Consider the following 20521-nt stretch of genomic DNA (forward strand, 5'->3'; position numbering starts at 1 on the left):
AATGGGATTAAGACATGTGGCTCGATATCTTTCGTTGACAAAACTATGTATATTCTCTCCAACATTTCTATGTTGTTCTCTTCTTCTGTGTTGTTCCAACTCAGGCACATTCCGCCGAGAAACGTTCGAAATACACAGGCAAAACCCTTTTTCAATCTCACCAACTGAATTGAATGGCGTCTCCAGATTCTCATGCCTTGAAATCAAGGCACCTTCTCACATGCATGTCAACGACATTTTGTTCATGCTTTGGTTCTAATGAAACAACTCTACTGAAATTGAAATCGATCTCTTAATTACCAACCTCTTGGCAGTTGCTTCCGTGATTGCCAGAGGTTTTGATATACAGCGCATGCTCACTCTCCATGATGCATGGGTTGAATTCAATTAGTGATTCCATGAATGTTCTTGACATTTGCATTTGAAGGGATCTTATATCAAATTGTTGTCATTTTCCCTTGAGACATCTGACCGTCCCTAACTATACATATGGCGTTGCCTCTTTCTTAATTGTGATGACCTACTCGAATGTTATTCTTCTTAGATTTCAATTGGTCATTGGCAAGCAACAAAAATGATGGGTGATCTCAGGAGGAAGAACTGAAACTACCAGCGAAAAGAACAAGATAAGATTAGATCAATCGTTGTTAAAGAAAAAAATATCTAAATATTCTTCTGCCTAACAAAAGATGTCTCAAGTTTGTCAAAAGTTTAATGTATCTAGAATTTGGTTAAAGTTGAGACATCCTTTGTTGGACGGAGGGTGTATTACATATGTCGTTGTTGACGGGGTAGTAAGTTTTAATCTCCACAATTAATTTGGTATCTATAGATTTTTCTCTTTGTGATTTCATAGCAAAGCAGGGGCACTATTCTAGTTTCATAAAATGAAAAAATGGAAGGTTTATTTGTGATAGAATTATACTGTATTCAAAGTTGCTCCCCCAGGTAACAAAAATGCAGGAGACATGGGAGCAAAAGCTCACTCATGACTCCTGAAGTCGTCGCTCAAACTGTCTCATGTTTAGTTCGGCAAAACAAAATTCTTTTGTTGCAGAATCGATACCAACTCTGATGAACGAACAAGCTAGTTCTCAAGCATCTTGGATTATGCAACTTGCTGCAACAACCATCATCACACTAGAAAATAACCGGCACCAGAAGACGCATATGGTGGACTTCAGGATTCAGAGACATGAATCCTTGAGTTCACACAACCGATACGACAATTCATACTCAAGCCACAACACGAAATCAAGCCGAAGAGGACGAGCAGGAGGAGGGAGAGGAGGTGTGAGCGTTGGTGTATTCCTCCATCTCCCTCTTATACGCCGCCATCCCTTCCGCTGCCTTCTCACTCCACGTCTTCTTCTCAGTGCCGCTCAGCTCCTTCCATTTCACCGAGATGAGCGCGTTGATCGTGGAGTTGTTCACGCCGGGGCGCTCCTCCACTAGCTGCTTCCTCGCCTCCTTGCTGGAATCACAACAACAAAATAAATTTAGCACAATGCCACGACCTTGAATTTCTCAAACAGAAGTGTACTACGTTGTACAGATAGAACGAAATGTTTCATCCAACCTGAAGAGCAGGAAGGAAGATGCAGGCTTCTTGGGCCTGTTCGGGTCGACGTTCTCCTGCTTCTTCTTCTGACGCTTTTCTTTGGTTTTCTGATCCAGCAGCAACATGATGATTAGCAAAAAAGATTAACACATGAACCAAGGTTTGTTGACATGCAGACAGATCGCATGTTCACATATGGAGCTTTGGCATACCTTGATTATGTTGTCTGTCTTCTCCTTCTTCTTGAGAAGTTGCAGAGCCTCCTGCTTCATAACTTTCTTCTGCTCCTCTTCTTCCTTCTCCAAGCTCTGGGTTTCCTGATAAAATCCACAAGCTTCACATTAGATACCTTACTTTCTGAATGTGGAGTACAAGAATATGTTGTACTACAACAATTTCCACACCTCAAGCTTCTTCTGCTTGTACACCTCCATCTGCTTATGGTACTCTTCCTTCTGCTTGCTCGCGACCTCCTCATAGGGAGCCTTCTGAGCATCCGTCATGCTCTTCCACTCCTCCCCAGTAATCTTACCAATCTGCAATAGCACGACATGTTTCTTGCATCAAACCAACAGACAAATTAACATGATAACATCCACATAAAGTGAAACTGGGGACAGCTGAACAATCCGTTACCTCAGGCACATTCTTCTTCTCGGCGACCAGTGCAGCGCGCCTCTCCTGCGAGTAGACGAAGTACGCCGACATGGGCTGCTTCGGCTTGGAGGGGTCCTTCTCCTTCTTGTTCTTCTTCTTGGCCTTCTTGTCGCTGCCATCGGCCTCCTGCCTGAACTTGAGGTACTGCTCAAGCAGCTCCTTTGCAGTCCAACGCATCTGCTCCTCTTCGAATAGCTTCATCGCCTCGGCCTCACGTTTCTCCTGCCCAACCACCTGCAGGTAGGCCTCCTTCTCCTGCCTGTACCTCTCCTCGTACGGCTGCTTCTCCTCGGCGCTGATGGTCTTCCATTTAGCACCCAGAGCGTTGCTCACCTCCTTGAAATCTGCATCCGAGTTCTCCTTCTTGATCTGAAAACACAGTAGACAATTCATCAAACACCTGACAGGCAAAGAAACAAAAGGACTAATTGATCCTACTGATTTGGTTTCAGGTTGGTACCTCAGCCCACTGATCTTTGCACCACAGGAGATACGCCGGGCATGGCTTCTTCCTCTCGTTGCCGGACTTGCCCTTTCCCTTCTTCTTCTTCTTGCCCTTGTCATCTCCGTCCTGGTCCTTGTCGAGCAAAGACTTCACAAGCGGAAGGTTCTGCAGGAGAAACAAGATCAGACTAATTCGATCAAAGGCAAACACAGGGAAAGGGGGAACAGAGCCGAGTCAAACGCAGAAACCCAAACAGGACTAGGCAAGCACAGGGAAGCAGATCGATTCGGTTGCATACCATGGTGGGCTTGAACTCCTTGACGCGCTGCATCTTCTTGAGCTCGGCCTGGAGGCGCTCCTGCTGCTTGCCCTTGGTCTCGATCTCCTCCTCCTTCTTCCGGATGACCTCGTCCCGCTCCCGCACCATCTCCTCCGCCTTCTCCTTCTCCAGGCGCAGTCTCTCCAGCATCCCCTGCAGCTCCGTCAGCTCGTCGGCCATCGACGGCGCCGCTGCCGCCTTACCCTTGCCGTTCTTGGAGGACGCCCTCTTGGCCTTCTGGGCCGAGGCGGGTGCCGCCGTGGCGACATCAGCCTTCCCGGCCGAGACGTCGGCGTCGGCGTCAAGCGCCTGACCGGCGGCGGCCGCCGAAGGCGCTGCCGCTTTGCCCCTCTTGGACGACACCCGTTTCGTCTTCTGCAGCGGCGAGAGGGCTGCCGCGGTGACGTCGGCCTTGCCGGCGGAGATGTTGGCGTCGTTGTCGAGCACCGTCGAGAGCGCCTTGCGGCCCAGGGCGCTCCTCTGGTTCCCCGCTGCGACGGTCGCCATGGATTGGATTCAAGCGAGCGGGGAGAGATTCACGGGTAGGAGGAGATGGGGGATGGATTGGTCGGTGATCTGATCCGTGGAGATTTTATAACGGGAAGGGGGAGGTTAACGGTCAGAATTTTCAAATTTTGAATGGTGGTTAATTAGGAAGGTGACGTCAACGTCCCATCGGGGACAGCTATCGGTGGTTAATTAGATGCTGGGAAGCTTCCTCATTGGTCAGTTTCAAAATATTTCCGAACGTTACGGGGTTCGTGGGGTCCTGCTCCAAGCGCTCGAGCTCCCCTCGACTTTGTTTTTTTTTAGCCAAGCTACCCTCAACCAAATGGGCTTCTTCGTAAAATGGGCGCTTTGGGCCAATCTGTGGGTAAAACAACTCGGTGAAATGATAAGCACTCTAAAAAAATAAAAAAAATGAAAAAACAAAAAAACACGTGTATGGCCTAGCTGCCACCCCGCGCCGCCACCAGATTGATCTCGTCTCCGGGCCAGCCGGCAAGGGACGACGCCCCGCTTCTTCTATGTTTGGTGTTATTGTACGTCTTCAAAAGTTAGGATTTGGTCAATCGGCAGCGGCGCTATGATGGTGATGGCTGCATTGTACGGGTCAAGAATAAGGTTTTCCCGACTCCTCGTCTACCTCGTCGACGACGATCCTGCCGGTGGCATTGAGGAGTGCGGAAAGGTTGGTCGCTGCTTTTCTAGAGTGCTGGATATGGTTCTGTGTTTGTGTTTTGCAGGTCGTCGTGTATCGTTTTATTGGTTTCTTTTTCGATCGATGAGACTTGGTCAGTTTCGACATCATCGTGGAGTTAGTGTGGCTAGGTTTTCTCGGATCCGTCTGGCCGGATCTGGAATGGTCATCCAGCCCTCTTTGTCGTTTTCTTCTCCGGACGGTGGTATGTTTCTCAGATCACTGTCGCTGGCGTCTTCTGGCTCCGACCGATGCTACGTCAACAACGGTTTTCTGGCTCCGACATGGTTCGAAGATCCAGAGGTAGCATCGAGGTTCGCTCACGGCGCGTCACCGGTGAGTGCGGGAGAAAGACAACGAAGTTTACCTACAAGAACTTGTTTGTAATTTTTTTTACTTTAAAGATGGTTCCGTAAGGATTGGTTGATTTTAATATATGACCTTACCCTTTTCGCAAAAAAAACATTTTTAAAAAAAGTTAAAAGTTTCTAAAAAAAGGGAAAAGTAAAATGATAAGCTGAGTTAGTTTTGGCACAATGGGCACTTAACTCGCCAGGAGTGCTAGCTAAGGTAAAATTCGCTAAAAAAAACTAAGGTAAAATTGTCTTAAAAAAAACTAAGGTAAAATGATTCCTCTAAAAAAAAGCAAAGGTAAAATGATTCTGCTCCGACTCTCCATAGGATGATTCTACTCCGACTCTCCATAGGATTTTGTCACGGTCCATGTATGTTCGAATAATTAATTTTAAAAATATAGTTCACACCCAAGCATGGCTGTCTCACATTCCGGCCGGTAGCAGTTAGTCGTATTCATTTTTTTTAACGAGCGGTATAATCGTTCATCCTAATCACCCCTTTTCCGCCATGATTGCGAGTAAAGGATTTTGGCGTTTTGAACCCGATTTCTGAACCCTACTAAGCGGAGAGCTCAACGACGCGGCAACACACGACCCGCCGTCATGCGGCAGCCGCTAGAGAGAGTCGGTAGGGACGTCCAGTATTGGGCGGCAAGCAGAGTATATTAACGTGTTATCCTTGTACTAAAAAGAATCTTTTGTGCCAGCTGGACCAATCTGACTCAAAAATCCTGGCTACGCCATTGACTCATCCTCAAATTTCACGGAGTCACCCTCTCACCCAAGTGTTGTACTCCCTGCGTTCCATAATTCTTATCAAAATATTACATGTATATAGACACCTTAGGAATAAATACATTCATTTTGAGACAAATTTGAGACAAGAATTATGACACGGAGGGAGTACTTCCAAACCACCCCACCCCTTTGAGCTCGGCAACCTCTTCCATGGAGCCGCCCCTCTCCTCCTTCATGACTTTGTATCTTCATCCATCCTCCTTCTCCCTCTCCCCCGCCCTACCATGGGAGCTTGATTTAGGATTTCAATGGTTCTAAACACCGAGCTCGAGGAAGAAGGTAACTGTGATGCATGGGTCCAGAGCCGCCCGATAATTCTGGGTATGTTGCAAGGATTGTTTACTTTGGGCTTTCGCGATGCATATGTTGCGATTCATATTCGTTGTTTTGTTGCAATGAATAGGGATCTTGTTGAATATGCACAATATTTTGTTGAATAGGGATCTTGTTGAATATGCACAGTATGACTAAAACGTGGTAAGGTTTTTATGTGTTGTTTTTCGACCGCTATCATGAGGATATTGCATCTGCAACAACAAAAACTGTATACCGAATTTTATTTTGATGTCACGCTCAAGAGATTCAGGCATATGCAACAACAAAAAATGTATACCGAATTTTATTTTGATGTCACGGTCAAGAGATTCAGGTCGGCTTTCCTTTTTCTTTTCTTTTTTGACGGGGATTCAGGTCGGCTTTTCTAAGTACTCCTACTCCCTCTGTTGTCTGTTCCTAATTAATTGGCGCCGGCATTTTTACAAAAAAAATTCTGTAAATTTCCGAAATAAACCTGCAGTCCATGTCTTCAATCAAATGTGGACTGCGCGTTAATTTCGAAAATTTAGAGGAGGGTTTTCGCAAAAGTTCCCATAGTACATAAGTTATTTTGCAAAAAAAACCGGCACCAATTTACACAAGTACTAATTTAGCGAGATCGAAAAAAGATTCCTCGGATTGCATTGGTCAAATCACGACTCGAAGGTCCGCAATCAAAAGGCTTATTGCGACAACGGGCCGAATCAGCCCTCGCAGAATGGGCACTTGGCCCGGTTAATCGTTAGATCTCACATGCTAGTTTTTCGCAGACGGCGGAGCAAGCAGGTTGGGGGGCGAGCGGTGAGGACGGCGGCAGCGGATGGTGACGCTAAGGCGGCGATGGAGTTTACACAGGGAAAGCGTTCCTCGAACAAGAAGGGTAGAGTAGCAGGTAAAGCAAGCCATCACAAAAGTTTCCCATTCAACTATTTTCAGGCAATCATCAGTTCCAGTTCTAGGCCATCACAGATTACAACACCCAGGTCGATTAGATATCTAGATAGGCAGAACAAAAGCATGACACACAACACACAGCTTTAGCTATCTATAGGATTATAGAGCACAATCAGAGAAACCTTCTAAAACGACTTCATGGAATCCAAAATGCAGCCTACCGACTCGGCTGACGATCTCCAAGACGATGATGCCCAGTTCTGGCGCAGCGAGGAACTGAGATTACGAGGCCAATTTCGGGGCCCTCTTTCTCAGTGGATGACCCTTGGGGGTCGCATACCGAACCCACGCTTCATTTTCTCCACACTGCTTGCATAAACCAGCTATCAGAATAAATCGATGGACCAAGGCATATAATTCTATATACACAGCATACAAAACAAAAATGTACTAGCAGTGACATAGTAGCTTCTCCCTAGCAACAAAAGCTGGTTTCTGTAACTTGAATAATCTCATAACTCATCTACATCACTGTTCCCAGGTTACAATCAGTACTTTATATATAGAACACCTCTGAAATTTTGTAAGACAAATCAGAGATATTCGGCTGGAAGGAACCATTCAAAGATCTACAATCCATCTCCAAAGAGGTCTGATCTCATAACTATTTATTATCTTGAATATGTAGATTTGACCAGGACTAGATGGTTGTACAATCAGACGGTTCAAGTACTATGATTTTCCTGACAACAACACTAAGATGATAGTAATACCTCCTCCGTCCAACAAAGGATGTCTCAACTTTGACTAAATTTGAATGCATCTATACACTAAATCAAGTCTAGATACATCCAAATTTTGACAAACTTGAGACATCTTTTGTTGGACGGAGGGAGTAGCAAGATTTTACAGCTGAGACCTAAAAAAGGTAATTACCGGATCTTCTTTCTCTATAAATGAAAAGGCAAAGCTTTTGCCTCTATTAATAAAAACAGCTGAAACCTAAGCCATAGTTACATCAGTTTGCTGAAAGGGCATGATCATGCTGCATAGAACTATATCAATGTCATTTATTTATTTACCAAATAGTGCAAACTACCATGGCATTGCTCCTGAGAATTTAGGATTGTGAAGTGAAATGGAAAGATTTTGAGTCGTTATAAGTTACTTACGTTGGTGCAAGTTTGCCAAGACAATAAAGCTCTTCACCCGAGACTTCATCATACACTTTACCAGACATCTCAACTCTATATGATCTACCAGGAGATTCTGAGAGCCCTCGACCCACGAGTAAATCAAAGTCCTTCTGATGAAGTTCTCTACCATTGATAAATACACCTGTATTTCCACCAGCGCAGTTCTTGGGCATAGGATAGTTAAGTTCTGGAATGTATGGCTGCAACATGGAAATCCAATTAAAAGCTTTGGTCAAGATATGAAAGACGAACATATTACCCAAGATATAACTCCGCTTACCGGTATCATGCCAAGGCAGGACTGTCCCATTACACCCCAGAAACCAGCTCGGTAATCATACCTAAACAATAGGATATAAGAATATGTCAAATAACAATGATGCAGAAAGTTAAATCTGGAAAGAGACTTGGATGAATACACGAGTTACAATTTTACCAGTATTCACCAGGATAGATTGGTCCAGCAATCTTCTCAGCCTTCCTGACAGCACGGTCGGAGATGGGATAACCATTAATGAAGACCTTCGCTCTGCCATTTCCCATTCCGTTGTTGATTTTAAAACTCTTCTTTATGAGATTGGTGAAAAATGAATCACCCGTTTTTGTGACCCTAGGGTGATTTCCATGTTGTGCCACATCACCCGGATCTTGGCTGTACTCAGGATCCTCATACTCATCATCTGACAAGTCCATCACACTCACTACACGTACATCTTTTATAGTGTTGTGTTTGAAACTTTCAGTTAATACAGCCTTCTCATGTTCAGACCGGGTACTCCTGCTTCCTTTTCCTGATCCATCAACCACCCTCTCTGATGGTGAATATCCGAAATGATCCCGAAGAGGTAAACTTGGAACACGGGTAACCACTTCAGCTTGAAGAGGTACATCCCTAGACCCAGGGGTGCCCCTCTGTGAATAAGATCTTGTAGGGCTATTCTCATCTTCAAAAATGCTAGATGATGACGATACACCTTGCCTTTTTTCTGCATCAGTTGAATTAGAGTGTAGATCTCTTTCTTGAGAGCCATGACTCCCTGCAGAAAAACTGTAAAGCGGAAGCAATCTGTCATCGGTGGCAGTATTTGCACTGCTTCCATGGACATCATTGGAGTTATTTTTACTACCAGTGGACATGTGTGAAATTGGTGAAGGTGCTGAAACATCAAGTCTGCTACCATCAAGCTTCACCACAATTGCATGTGAGCATGACCCACATCGTAGTTTGTACTCATCCTTCTCCGGCAAGGGAGATTTCTTGGGGAGTTGCAGCACTTCATAACAGTTATAGCATATGGTAAATGGGGCACCGCATGCAATTGGTTCACATGATTGTGCAGGTTTCTTACTCATAGTGGCCCTCATGTGACCGCGCTGTGTTGAAGCATTGATACCTCTTCCTCTTGAATTCCCATTCTGCATGCCAAACATCACTGGGCCTTCAACCGGGTATGCCCCATGATTGTTCATCAGATATGGTGCCCTGGGATGGTTGAAACCCATCGAAGCAGCCTGAACAGGTAAGAACTCACGGTGGTAACAATGAAGGCAAGAACAAGCAGGCTGATGGTAGAAGCCGTCATGGTGGTAGGAGACGAGAGGGTCAGGATTATACTGTCCAAAGAAATAATTGTCAAAGTTCCTCCATGGATATGGGCCAACAGGATAACACGGAGCCCTCATGTGTGTGACAGGCTCCTTGTATCCACGAAGATCCTGCTGACTGGGTACTGAAGCATAAGCATTTGGAACACCAGGTCCAGGAGTTTGCCCATTCAAGGATGGTGAGTGCTGAGAACTGTTGCGCTGTAACTGAGGTGAGCCATGACGCAGCCGACTCAATCGTTCATGAGGACTGTATGAACTTGATGCATCCGCGGCTTTATCTGTGGAGGCACTTCCATTTGGCTTCTCAGTGATCTCACAAGATCTCTGCACCTGATCCCTTAACTCATCAAGCATCCGTAAAAGCTCAGTACGATCTTTCTCGAGGCCACTGACACTGTGAGAACCATTCAAATTCCTCTCTGCATGCTCACCACCGTTGGTATCTCTAAATCTGGACTTCATATGGCATTCGGACGGGCGTTCAGCAGGACAAGCATTAGGAGGAATGCTGTCAACTACAGGCCTCGGAGATCTGTCTCTTAGCCTCACTGGCTGCTTTACTTCTCCTTTCTCCTCAGTCCGTACACGCCGGTACTTGGCCTCCCGAATTTCCCTGCTGTCATCTCTAAGTGCAGCTTCAAACTTCGAGGTGCTTGGCTCTCTTGGAATTTGGTTATCATCAGAGCTATATCTGGAATCTCTGTGCTCAGACACCATTCTATTGGGTACTAATCGCTCTTCTGCAGCAGCTTCGACACTTTCCGAGTTACCTTCTGGGATAGTTCCAAAACTAGTTTCAGGTAATGGTACTTTCTTCCCTGGTAAACTCTCCAGCACTTCAAGGTACTTCACATGTACACCGTCAGATTTATCTGAAGAAGTCTCAGACACTGAGTTTTTCGTTGCTGTATAATTGCCAAGAGAAGAAAAACAATGTCATGTCAGTACTTTCTTATCACAAATTTGACATCAAATTTAGCAAAGACGGTACAGAAATGGAAAATGTGGGAGGCCTAAACATAGCAAATGATGGTCCTTCATACACTTCTGCCACACAGTTTTTTTTAATAACACTGCCTTTAAGTGAGAACCAGCATACCGAAACATGATTCGTGTTCCCTAAGCTAGTGGCAAAGGATAACACGAAATTTAAGAGAAAACAATGGATCCGCTCTAAGCTAACTATTTAAAATAATATAGCGTTCATTATGTTCCAGTTATTCGCTTTTATTGCAGACTGGCTCAGGCAACCTTTCCTCAACTGAAAAACAACCATTTCTCTGCTGTAATTTTTTTTGTTGACGAAATTCAAAACATATTCCTCTGCTGCGGGAAAAGAAGTAATAGAACACTAAGTGTCGGGAACCTAAAATTCAACCAGCTTCGCCTGTGCAATCTGGATAGGAAGAAAGAAGACAACCTCCCACGAAGATAATTAATTTCTGGCCGTTTAGAACAAACCTAAAACCCAATTTGGATGTTTTGACCAGACAGAACATTTCATCTGATCAAGCAAAATATGCCACAGTAAAACACTTCTCACTTAGAAACAAAAAAAAAGGTTGCGAACACGTTCCCCACAAATTCTGAACCTTCAGGAGTTGATTGCTACTTCAAAGGCAAGCTTCCACGGTAAAGTTGGCTAAGAATCATTTTTACCGTGACACGGAATAATATTTATGTTTTGAATAGGCAATGTACCTTATTTCCTAAGTTGGTTTCATTTAACAAATGTTGCCATGGAAACATTTTTTTCCCTTAAACACGTCCTACCAAAAGCCAAAATTTGGCTGTCAAAAGAAAGCCAAATTTTGACTGTCGACGTAAAGCATCTCAGAGGTCAGAGGAAAAACTGGACGCAGGAATGGTGCTCTGAAAGTGTGAATACAGGAGTAGTTGGAAGGCAGGGGGGAAGCAAGAAGAAAAATAAAACAATTTGCAAAGCGCAAAGCAAAATACACTACGTTCAGTAAAACAACCGGAAACCAAGATTACCCAAATAAACGAAGTTACCGAAAAGGGATCTTTAAGAACCGGAAATCAAACAATTTGCCTCGAACTGAACAAACAAAATGTAGGGAACTACAGTCCAAAAAAATTAATCCTGTGCATCAGTGAACACTGATGCACAAGGAACATGTATTACGGAGTAACTAAATAAAACCAGCTGCCTAACAAAAAGAAAACAGGATGCAGAATGCAGAAGAGGTAAGTAAATAAATTACCTTGGAGGGTGGCGCCGCATCCGCCGCAGACGTAGACGGAGTAGTTGGGGAGCTCCGGCAAGAACTTCTCGCACTTGGGGCACCGCACCACCCGCACCTGCTGCTCCCGCCGCTTCTGCTCCGCCGCCGCCGGCACCGAACACGAAGCACCCGAACCCTCCTCCCCCTCCATTGCCGCCGCCGTTTATTCCTTACCCCTCTCTGGCCACCACAGCCAACCAAGAACACCCAGCCGCCACCGCCAATGCCCCACGCCCCAAGAAGAAGAGGCAAGAACTGAACTACTGAAGAAATAACCAGCGGACAATGCAGTGCCCGGAGCCCAAAAAGAACAGCAGCAAGGCGCCAAGGAAGAGCAGCGGTACGAGCCACCGGGGAGGAATCAAGAAGAAGAAGCAAGGGAGGGAGAGTTGAAGGGGAGGGTGGTGGGAAGTGGAAAAAGGCGGGGTCTGGTCTGGTCCGAGAGAGCCAGGGAACAGGCGGAAGAGGCCGAGGTCGAGGCAATCATAAGCGTCTCTCAGTCTCTCTCTCGCGTCGGTCGGCGTCGCCCAGCTTGAGCTGAGCTGAGCAAAGCCGCGCCTTGCCTTTGGCCTTGCCTTGGGCCTTGGCTGCTTTCGCTCGCTGCCTTTTGTTGTTCTTGCCGGACACAGAGTCTCGGAGGTGGTCACCGAGGAAAACAAAGCTAGTTGGGTCTTGGGAGAAATAAAGCAAAGGGAGAGAGGATGGGAAGGGAATAAATTGTGACTTTGCAGAAAGGATCGAGCCAAGCAGCTCTCAATCCAACCACGCAGTCCAAATACTCTGTTATTTCCCCCCCACGTTTATCCGTACAAAGACAATGTCGTCTTGTCTCTCTAAAAATCCAAATGCCGAGGGCACCAAACCTAGATCATACTACTACTATCTAGCTTAAAACAGTTTGTACACCGAAGTACACACCTAATTAATTAAGCCTTGTACATTCCGTATGCTGACGATTTTACCCACTGACTTGCAGTAACTGAAATGGTTGATAGCTTGTGAATATTTTCAGCGGCGTACAACAACTAGCTTTAATTAGCACGAGCATACGGGCCTGAAATCTAAATGGTGTTCCCGTAGCTTGTGTATGAACTTCGTTTCAAGACTTCTCAAACGAGTTTGGTTGATGAGTGGTTGGGCTGCAGAGAGTCACGGGTAATACAGCCGAGTGGGTAGAAAAGTGTCCTCCACTCCTCCTCTCCTGGCGGTCCATTCTGGATCCGACGGCCTTGGGCGTCAGATTTGCACCACCAGATTCTCATTTTTTTCACCTGATACGATTGCAATCAGCGCAGGCAGCCAACCGTTGTCCCAGTCAGGCATGGTTTTCAGTAACAGACAAGGATTAGCAAGCACAACGGCGTATCAACAAACCAACCGTACGTTTGTCTTGTTGAACGATTCTTTGGTCAGCCGAAGTTAGGAAGGTAAAGGTTGTTGGTGCAACGGTCGTTCGGCCGAATTAAGACACGCATTTAAAGGAGAGACGGATGTACTGTGCGACCGTGCGTGAGAGAAGTCTTTGGCATGGCAGATCGTTGGTGGACGGATGCATGGCATGCAGTGGTTATCAACGCTCACTTGCAAATAAGACTGAAATGTATGGTGGGGGCAAAGACAACAGCTCCAGCTGGACCCCTGTTTCCGCGGGCAAATTTATGAGCCGCTACGGAACCATGTGGGGACAACGACGAAAACTACGTCTAAAACATCTGTGACAAGACTCGATGTTGTAGTATAAATTATACTTTCTCTGATCTTAAATTTTGACTTAAATTTATCAAATATGGATGTATCTATTTTTTAAAAACGTATGTTTTTACCGTCGACTTAAGGTGACGCAGAAAATGATAATCGTAGAAGAGCTCTTGGACCTGTTTATTTTGTCGATGGCATGTTCGGTCATCTTTTCAATAGCATCTCCGAATTGTTTTCCCCAGTTTTCTGAGCAGGACAAAGAGGAAGGAGTACATCTTGTAGTTTTTGGTGTTGGAGACCGGCCGTACGCTACATATGTCACGGCGTACGTACATCCTTTGGCAACCAGACACGATGATGCGCAGGATGGAATGCACTACTCATTCATGTGCCCATCTTTGTTTTTGGCACTGGGAAGTGAGAAGACGTACGGCCGGGATCATGCCATGTGCCTCAAATCTAGGCACGAACACATGTGAGACTGGAGAACCTACGCAAGGGGGACTGGAATGATCGATCGCCGCCAGATTAATCGGCCTGCTGCTTCCATCCTTTCGCGCTGTCGCCCCGGCATGATGTGCAACATTTGCTCCGTTGATCCGGCAGTATAGCAGGAGATGAACATATACTTCGAATAAAGCTAAACTTGTTGCAATTTTGCAATGAAACTCGTACTAAATTAACATATAAAAATCTATATAAATACACGTCAGAGGGAGTATCCGCACGCGTGGATCGTTGCATGGAGTGTCCAGGATTGAGGTCAATTGTGCACAGACGATTCAACATTACAGTTACACAGTTGCTAAATGGTATCCCAAAGATCCCTGGCCCCACGTCCATTTATTCCCAATGGCACAACACAAATGCTGTACTTGTAGCTGATCTACCAAGTGAGGTACTTGTGTCACTTCATAAATTCTCAAAATTATAATATCATCAGTACATAAAAGATACGAGAGTATATACAAAAAAAAGAGTGTAAATTTAACATCGCTATAATTAAAAAGACAATAAATACTGTTATGGAATTGAAAAAAGAACTTATTTCTCTCACTTTATATGCAGAAATAATATTTGCACCAACTTTTGCATGTACTTTTACAGATACCACTTGTGAAATTTATAGTGGTACAAGTACGTACTCGTTGGGCGTATTATGGGCGTTGGTACCGCACCTCCAGGGGCTTAACTAGGTAATCTTACGTGCCCTGATGCACAGGAAGTAGGGTAGATATTGTTTCTTTTGCTACATTTAGATATTTCACTTATGTGAAACCCTTAAATCTTTTAGAATGATGAAAGGAGAGAGGACATAGTTTGGTGAACCAGATGACGTCCTAGATGCAAACAATTATGATGAGGGTTACTTGACATGTAATTTTACGTTTTCTGCGACACATGGAGGGCTATGCAGATGTTAGGAGTTGGTTGAGTTGACAATGATGACGTGAACACTCTCTACATTAAGTTTGCAAACATTGAATGAATTTTAATGGAGATCAACTTGATGGCGTGAACATTATGCATACAGCTATAAAATAAATCTTCAGGCGATCAACTTTATGGAAGAACAATTATTGTGAGCATTGCACTAGGGCTGGGCCAGATCGAGGCTTGTGGTTACATCTTTTAGCAGACGTAATCACTCTGAGCTAAGTGAGACATCAAGCATGGGAAGTATGGAAGACAAAACATTCATACTTGCACAATGCACGGAATAAGAGGGAAACCGAAAGAAAACAGTCGAAACGAAAGAAAGATGAAAGATTAAAAAAAAAGCAAAAGAAGGTGACGGAGACAAGGAAAAGAGGCGATGAGATGAGATGATGAGATGAGATGAGATGAGATGGGATTTGTTTTTGCCTTTTCTCGGCAGGCCGGTAGCCAAACGGTAGCCGGTAGGAGCAAACGAAAAGAGAAGAGATGGCCTGAGGCTGGCCGAGGCCGACCCCACGGAGTTGAAACGAGATTCCTAGTACAGTGGTGGCTAGCCAGGGAACGAAACGAAATGGCTATACCATTCTAGTGGCGCTCGCATCGCACGTACGAATCCTATGTAGACCGATCTGTTAGAACTATCCCCATTGCCTTGCACTGTTTATCTGCGAGGTAAATGCAAGTGCAACAGGCTCCTCCTCCTGGTCCTCGCTCATGTCTGTATTTCTATCCATCTAAGTCGACCGGTGGTACGCAAGAACCATCTCCACTTCCCTAGAGAAAGAAAGAAAGCGACGAAACCAAAGCACTAACACGTGTGTAAGCTACACTGTCGGCTTCTACGACATATATGCATGCATGGTGATCAATGGTATTGCACTTTGCTGGCTGCTTGGCCCCACCTGTTTACATGCAGGATTTACTACAGTAGTTTCTGCTTCTCCATGTGCAAATTCGTCCAGATCCGGGTTCCCGGCGAGGCCCGCCGATGAAGCAGCACGCATTGCGCCGGAGAGGGGCTCTGTCCGGAACGGGTTCGCCGTGACGATTTTTTTTCGGCAGCCATCCCCGGCCAACGTTTCTGTTAATACGTCCCCTCCAAAAATTATTGACAAAACTACCTGGCGTAAATCTCATAAAAAGACACGTGTACTTTTCGCCAATGCCATTGGCGAAATGTAATGTAGCACGCACCGTAACAGCACACGCGCAATGTGTTCGGAAAACGCTTTTGCCCCCTTTCCGCCAATGGCATTTTTCAGAAAAACCTTCCGCCAGGCTACTTTTACAATTTCGGTTCTGCAGTGGGTCAAATTTGTAAAAACAAAAATTAGCCGGAGGCCACTGTCTCAAAAAAATTCCGCGGTGACTGACCTGTGAGGCTGTCAGAATTGCTCGATCGCTCAGAGCAGACTCACCATGTGCAAACGGCGTGCGTGTCTATATTTATTTTTCTATGTATGTGCACACGCCACAAACATGTATATCTGCTCTCGAGTCACGTGGAAGCGAAGTACTCATGCGAATCGTCCATTTGTAGAATCGGCAGCCCCTGCGAGAAGTAGCAACCGTGAAAGAAAGATGCTGCCGCGGAGATGTGTGAAGCTAGCGTACGTACAGTACAGTGCACGCAGGGCGCCGTGTGGATCTTACTCTACTACTCTAGGTTGCAGAGCAGAGGACACATCCGTCCGTCCATCCGTGATCCGTCCAGGGCTGGGCCGGGACTGCCATGCTGCGTCACTACTATACGAGGGCGATGGTTGAGCGCTGTGTGTTTTAGCTAGGCTCTGTTCTTTCAGGACTAGCTAGCTTTGTGTAAGAAGAGCCTGGGGTCTCTCTCGCGCAGAGCTAAACAAGCTGGCCCTGCGTATAGATCTGGGTGGATGGCAGATGACAGATCGTCGTGTCAAGTCCAACACGTACGGTCAGGATCAGATGGGTCATTCAGCGCTTGAGGCGCGTGCATTGTCTTGCTTGCAGCTTGCAGCCAGTGCACGCAAAGGGATCGGGCAATGTGCTATGAATGTTCGGGCAGAAATTTGTACTACTAGCTCCCTATCTGTTCTCGTTCGAACGTATGACAGTTAATATTTCCTTTGATTCATAACAAAGTGTTTCGAATCTAAAAGTAAGTTTGGCGATTATAATTGAAACTCCAGATGGAGCATTCCCTTGAAATTAATCAACCGATTTCGCTTTGATTTGGATTGTATAGTTGGTCTATAAACGCTACTCCTTTTATTAATCTCGTACAGATTTTAACGAATGACTGCAGAACGGAGCACGGAGGAGTACCATTTTACTGGCATATTCAACGACAGCCAAATCGCAAGCTTTTCAGGCGTACTGTGAAAATGATGACCACCTACGTCCTTAATATATGATCTCTAGCATGTACCCATGATTCTAACACAAGAGAAAGCAAAAGATGGATATTACACACAGAGACATGCATGATACGACCCTCTGATATGTCATCATTCCTTCTCAAAAGATACAGGGTGTGTAGTTTTCCATGATTGAAGAGTATGCATGATCGACACCGGCGCACCGCCCTGCATGTTGTTCGTTGTTGTCACCTTTGCAACTCTCTCGGTCTTAAATCAAGTGACTTAAAATGTAATAATTATCTTAAAAAAACATTTAGACGTATGAGGAGTACTCGTTTCCGTAAAAAAAAATGAAGCAAATTAAACCATGAAGGTTTAGTCTAGTCAATCTCCCCCCTCTATTTCCGTCTTTGCAACGTGGAAGAACCCAGAGACAGGGCATGGTGGGTTGAATGATGATTCAGGAGCCAAAGCTGGGCAGTATCCCCCCTACATATATGCTGCGTTATCGGTCAGCTCACATCAGCTAGGACTTCTGGATTTGCTTCAGGCAGGCATGCTGAGGAGCGGGGCCTGTTTTTGCATGCATGCAGAAAGCAGGATTCTCAGTTGGATTGAACCTTTGCTACGGTGATTTGCGACCTCTCTCTGTGCGTCTTCCTCCCCGTCTATCTCTCACACACTAACGTTGTTGCTACAATTTTTATTTGGTGCTACTTCTATTTCTAAATACTTGCTGCGGTGCACTAAAACCACGACAAGTATTTAAAATCGGATGGAGAATTTTGCACTAAAACCACGACAAATATTTAAAAACGGATGGAGAATTTTGTACTAAAACAACAACAAGTATTTGTACGGTTCCTGGAAAATGAAAATGACCAATCCCCGATCCATTTTTTAATCTAAAATATAGATTAGTTGATACTCAGTGTCTCAATATGGATGCACGGAGGACCATCTCAAATAAGCGGATTAATTGACACTAGTACTCCTTAGTGTCTCGATGGATGCACTGAGCACACTTGCAACATTACCCAGAGAAAATCAATCAGCAACCTAAAGAAAGGAAGAAGAAAAAGAGGCAACGGACCAAAGGAAAAGGACGGCAATCATCTTTACGCCGAGAAAGATCATGACCGTGGCTTAATTAGGTCCCAAAGCGACCAGCCCTACTCAAATTTTTGCCGACCAAGTGAGCATAAGTTGCGGCCTGTCAATCCCACGTCAAAGCCAACTTTATTATCGTACTTACTACGCTGTACGCCTGCCGTGCAGTTCTGCATTCTGCACCCGCTTGCATTAACTAAAATCAGAGAAAGTACCAGTAATTTATCACAAGATCAGTAATACTACTCCAGTGCCCCTATGGAGCGCCATGTTTCACCACAATGGTGTGCAAAAAATATTCCTTGGTGAAGAAATGAAACGGTGATTTGCACTCATGCACAGAGATCAATGCATGACACTGTTGCTAGTAGTACTCGTATTTTGTTTTCCTTCTTACTATATGGTCTCCTTTAGCTTTTTGTGCACGCCCTTTTGGACTTTAGCTTTAAGCTTTGTTCTGTGCCCTGCTTTAAAGCCATTGTTTAGACTGTTTTGGATACGAAAGCTGGCAAGGGAGATAGGGCGAGTCTGACGCTGACAAGCCTCACTACTCTGCCTTCGCCTCGCCCCCCAGCTAGCTGCTGCTGCTGCTGCAACAGTAGCACTGAGCCACTGACACTACTCCGTAGCAAAGAAAACCTCAAGCCATGCACTAGCTTGTACTACTGGAAATAAATAAATGTATAGCAAATGTGTGTGGCTCCAAGGCCAAAGGCTGGAACTTGGAAGCATATGCACGGTGGAGGCAATGGGGGGGGGGGGGGTGCTTTGCTTGAGCCTCTCGTGTGGTGCAAGAATACAAGACAGGATAGGCTTGTCCGAACGTGTCTGCCCTGCCCTGGAACCTGGAAGTGTCTTTTGCTTGCATTGCATGGTGTCCCTATCCAAACAAAGGGCGTCGCAACATGGCTCTATTTAGCCCTGCAAACAAACAAATAACGGATGCATTATCAACACGGCACAGGCGTTGCTGCATCAGTATACGAGAAATGGTCACCCGAGGCTTGGGGTTCACGAGAGGTGCTGCGTGTCAAGAGCAGAAGGCAGAAAGGAGGGAGAGGAACAGCTGAATGGCATCTAGGAATAGGAACTTTCTGCAATGCACTCCCGGCCGGCACATTCATTCAGGAAGAAAACCGTGACGCTTCGCGGTGAGCTCAGTTCTCAGCTGAGCTGACAAGTGACAACTCTGGTCTCTGGGCGGTTCAGGTTCAGATCGAGTCGAATCGTCGACGCAATAACTTAGGTGTGGAAAGAAGGAAAATGATACGCGTCAGATCTCGCACAGAGCACAACGAAGAGTCCAAAGGTCCAAAACCATAGAGATACCACATCGTACTGTCATCCTGGAGTACTACTAGTTTTTTCTTTTTTTGAGCGAAATACTGGAGTACTAGTGTATACTGGACGCAGAACGAGTAACAAAACCATGTCGATGTCCCTCATACATACAGAACTTGGGCTATTTCCCTACGGCCCATATCGGCAAGGCCTTAACTGAGAATTTCTGGGCCTCCAAATCGAAAGAAGCAATGGTCACACTCGTAAATACGAATCCGTTGGACTTGCAGACGAACAGAACCATGAACTGATGAACACTTGTACTATCTATCTATCCTAATTAACTCCAAACGAAAAAGAACCGCTTCGCTTCCATGAACTGTTCTCAGCGAGAGAAAAAGATCCGGCGGCGATTTCAACTGCCCCCAACTACACCGGCCAAGCCGCCGGTCCCTGCCCCCTCCGTCTGCCGCTCAGGGCATAGGAGGGGGCGGGGACCCCGGTCGTTCGTCTTCGGCCTGTATAGGGCTGGCCTAGTGTCTCTTGGGGGTTGCTTCTACGGAGGAGATGGCGTCGCGTTAGAATAATTTGTCTCTGCTCTTCCTCCATCTCGATGTTGAGGGGCAGGTGGCCCAGGTGTCTCGTCGATCTCTCAATCCGGTGAATATCGTGTCCGGTGGTCGGCAGCCGGCACTCTCGCGGGTGGGTCTTGTCGGGAGCTTAGTTGTGTTTGCTATCTTGCACTTGGGGCGCGTGGATGATGGCAGGTGACGGCGTTCGTCTTCTTCGACTACGTTGGATGAAGTTGACGGCGTCGAGTTCTGGTGATCACGGGGAATATCCCCCACCGCCACAAAGTCTCGGTTTCGTTGCTTGCGACGGTCCGGTACATCGGCTCAGAAAGCATTCTTGTATGCGAAAGTGCTCTCCCAGATATGGATATGGCGGCTGTTCATCCCTTTTTCCGGTGCTGCGATGGCGGCGGAGGACGAGGGTTGATGACGGTTCGGCGAGGCACAAGTTTCTCAATGGTTGAATTGTAATTTTACTTGTTATGGGATAC

General features: G+C 45.8%; 2 protein-coding genes across 2 annotated transcripts; both read right to left on the bottom strand.

Annotated features, from left to right (window-relative positions):
- Positions 1 to 1028: 1028 nt before the first annotated feature.
- LOC100838395 (high mobility group B protein 6) lies at positions 1029 to 3561 on the bottom strand. Its single transcript, XM_003571129.4, has 7 exons — positions 2962 to 3561; positions 2679 to 2828; positions 2198 to 2587; positions 1966 to 2097; positions 1774 to 1878; positions 1580 to 1668; positions 1029 to 1474 (listed from the first exon to the last, which is right to left on the bottom strand). The coding sequence occupies exons 1-7, from the start codon at positions 3487 to 3489 to the stop codon at positions 1255 to 1257; spliced, it is 1614 nt and encodes a 537-aa protein (XP_003571177.1). The 5' UTR covers positions 3490 to 3561; the 3' UTR covers positions 1029 to 1254.
- Positions 3562 to 6538: 2977 nt separating this feature from the next.
- Positions 6539 to 12260, bottom strand: LOC100838699. The gene is made up of 5 exons (XM_003571130.4): positions 11576 to 12260; positions 8179 to 10255; positions 8023 to 8083; positions 7719 to 7942; positions 6539 to 6912 (listed from the first exon to the last, which is right to left on the bottom strand). The coding sequence occupies exons 1-5, from the start codon at positions 11745 to 11747 to the stop codon at positions 6858 to 6860; spliced, it is 2589 nt and encodes an 862-aa protein (XP_003571178.1). The 5' UTR covers positions 11748 to 12260; the 3' UTR covers positions 6539 to 6857.
- Between the last annotated feature and the right edge of the window lie 8261 nt (positions 12261 to 20521).

Source organism: Brachypodium distachyon, chromosome 3, assembly GCF_000005505.3.
Source record: "Brachypodium distachyon strain Bd21 chromosome 3, Brachypodium_distachyon_v3.0, whole genome shotgun sequence".
Taxonomy (NCBI): Eukaryota; Viridiplantae; Streptophyta; class Magnoliopsida; order Poales; family Poaceae; genus Brachypodium; species Brachypodium distachyon.

What these genes read in the sequence shown, in the direction of transcription:
- LOC100838395 (XM_003571129.4), bottom strand. Translation starts at nt 3,489, where the DNA reads ATGGCGACCGTCGCAGCGGGGAACCAGAGGAGCGCCCTGGGCCGCAAG. An exon ending in AGAAGAAGAATGTGCCTGAG is followed by an intron (nt 2,098 to 2,197) that starts GTAACGGATTGT and finishes GTGCTATTGCAG; the next exon opens with ATTGGTAAGATTACTGGGGA. An exon ending in TCTTCCTTCCTGCTCTTCAG is followed by an intron (nt 1,475 to 1,579) that starts GTTGGATGAAAC and finishes TTGTGATTCCAG; the next exon opens with CAAGGAGGCGAGGAAGCAGC.
- LOC100838699 (XM_003571130.4), bottom strand. Translation starts at nt 11,747, where the DNA reads ATGGAGGGGGAGGAGGGTTCGGGTGCTTCGTGTTCGGTGCCGGCGGCG. An exon ending in ATCTATCCTGGTGAATACTG is followed by an intron (nt 8,084 to 8,178) that starts GTAAAATTGTAA and finishes CCTATTGTTTAG; the next exon opens with GTATGATTACCGAGCTGGTT. An exon ending in CCTGCCTTGGCATGATACCG is followed by an intron (nt 7,943 to 8,022) that starts GTAAGCGGAGTT and finishes TCCATGTTGCAG; the next exon opens with CCATACATTCCAGAACTTAA.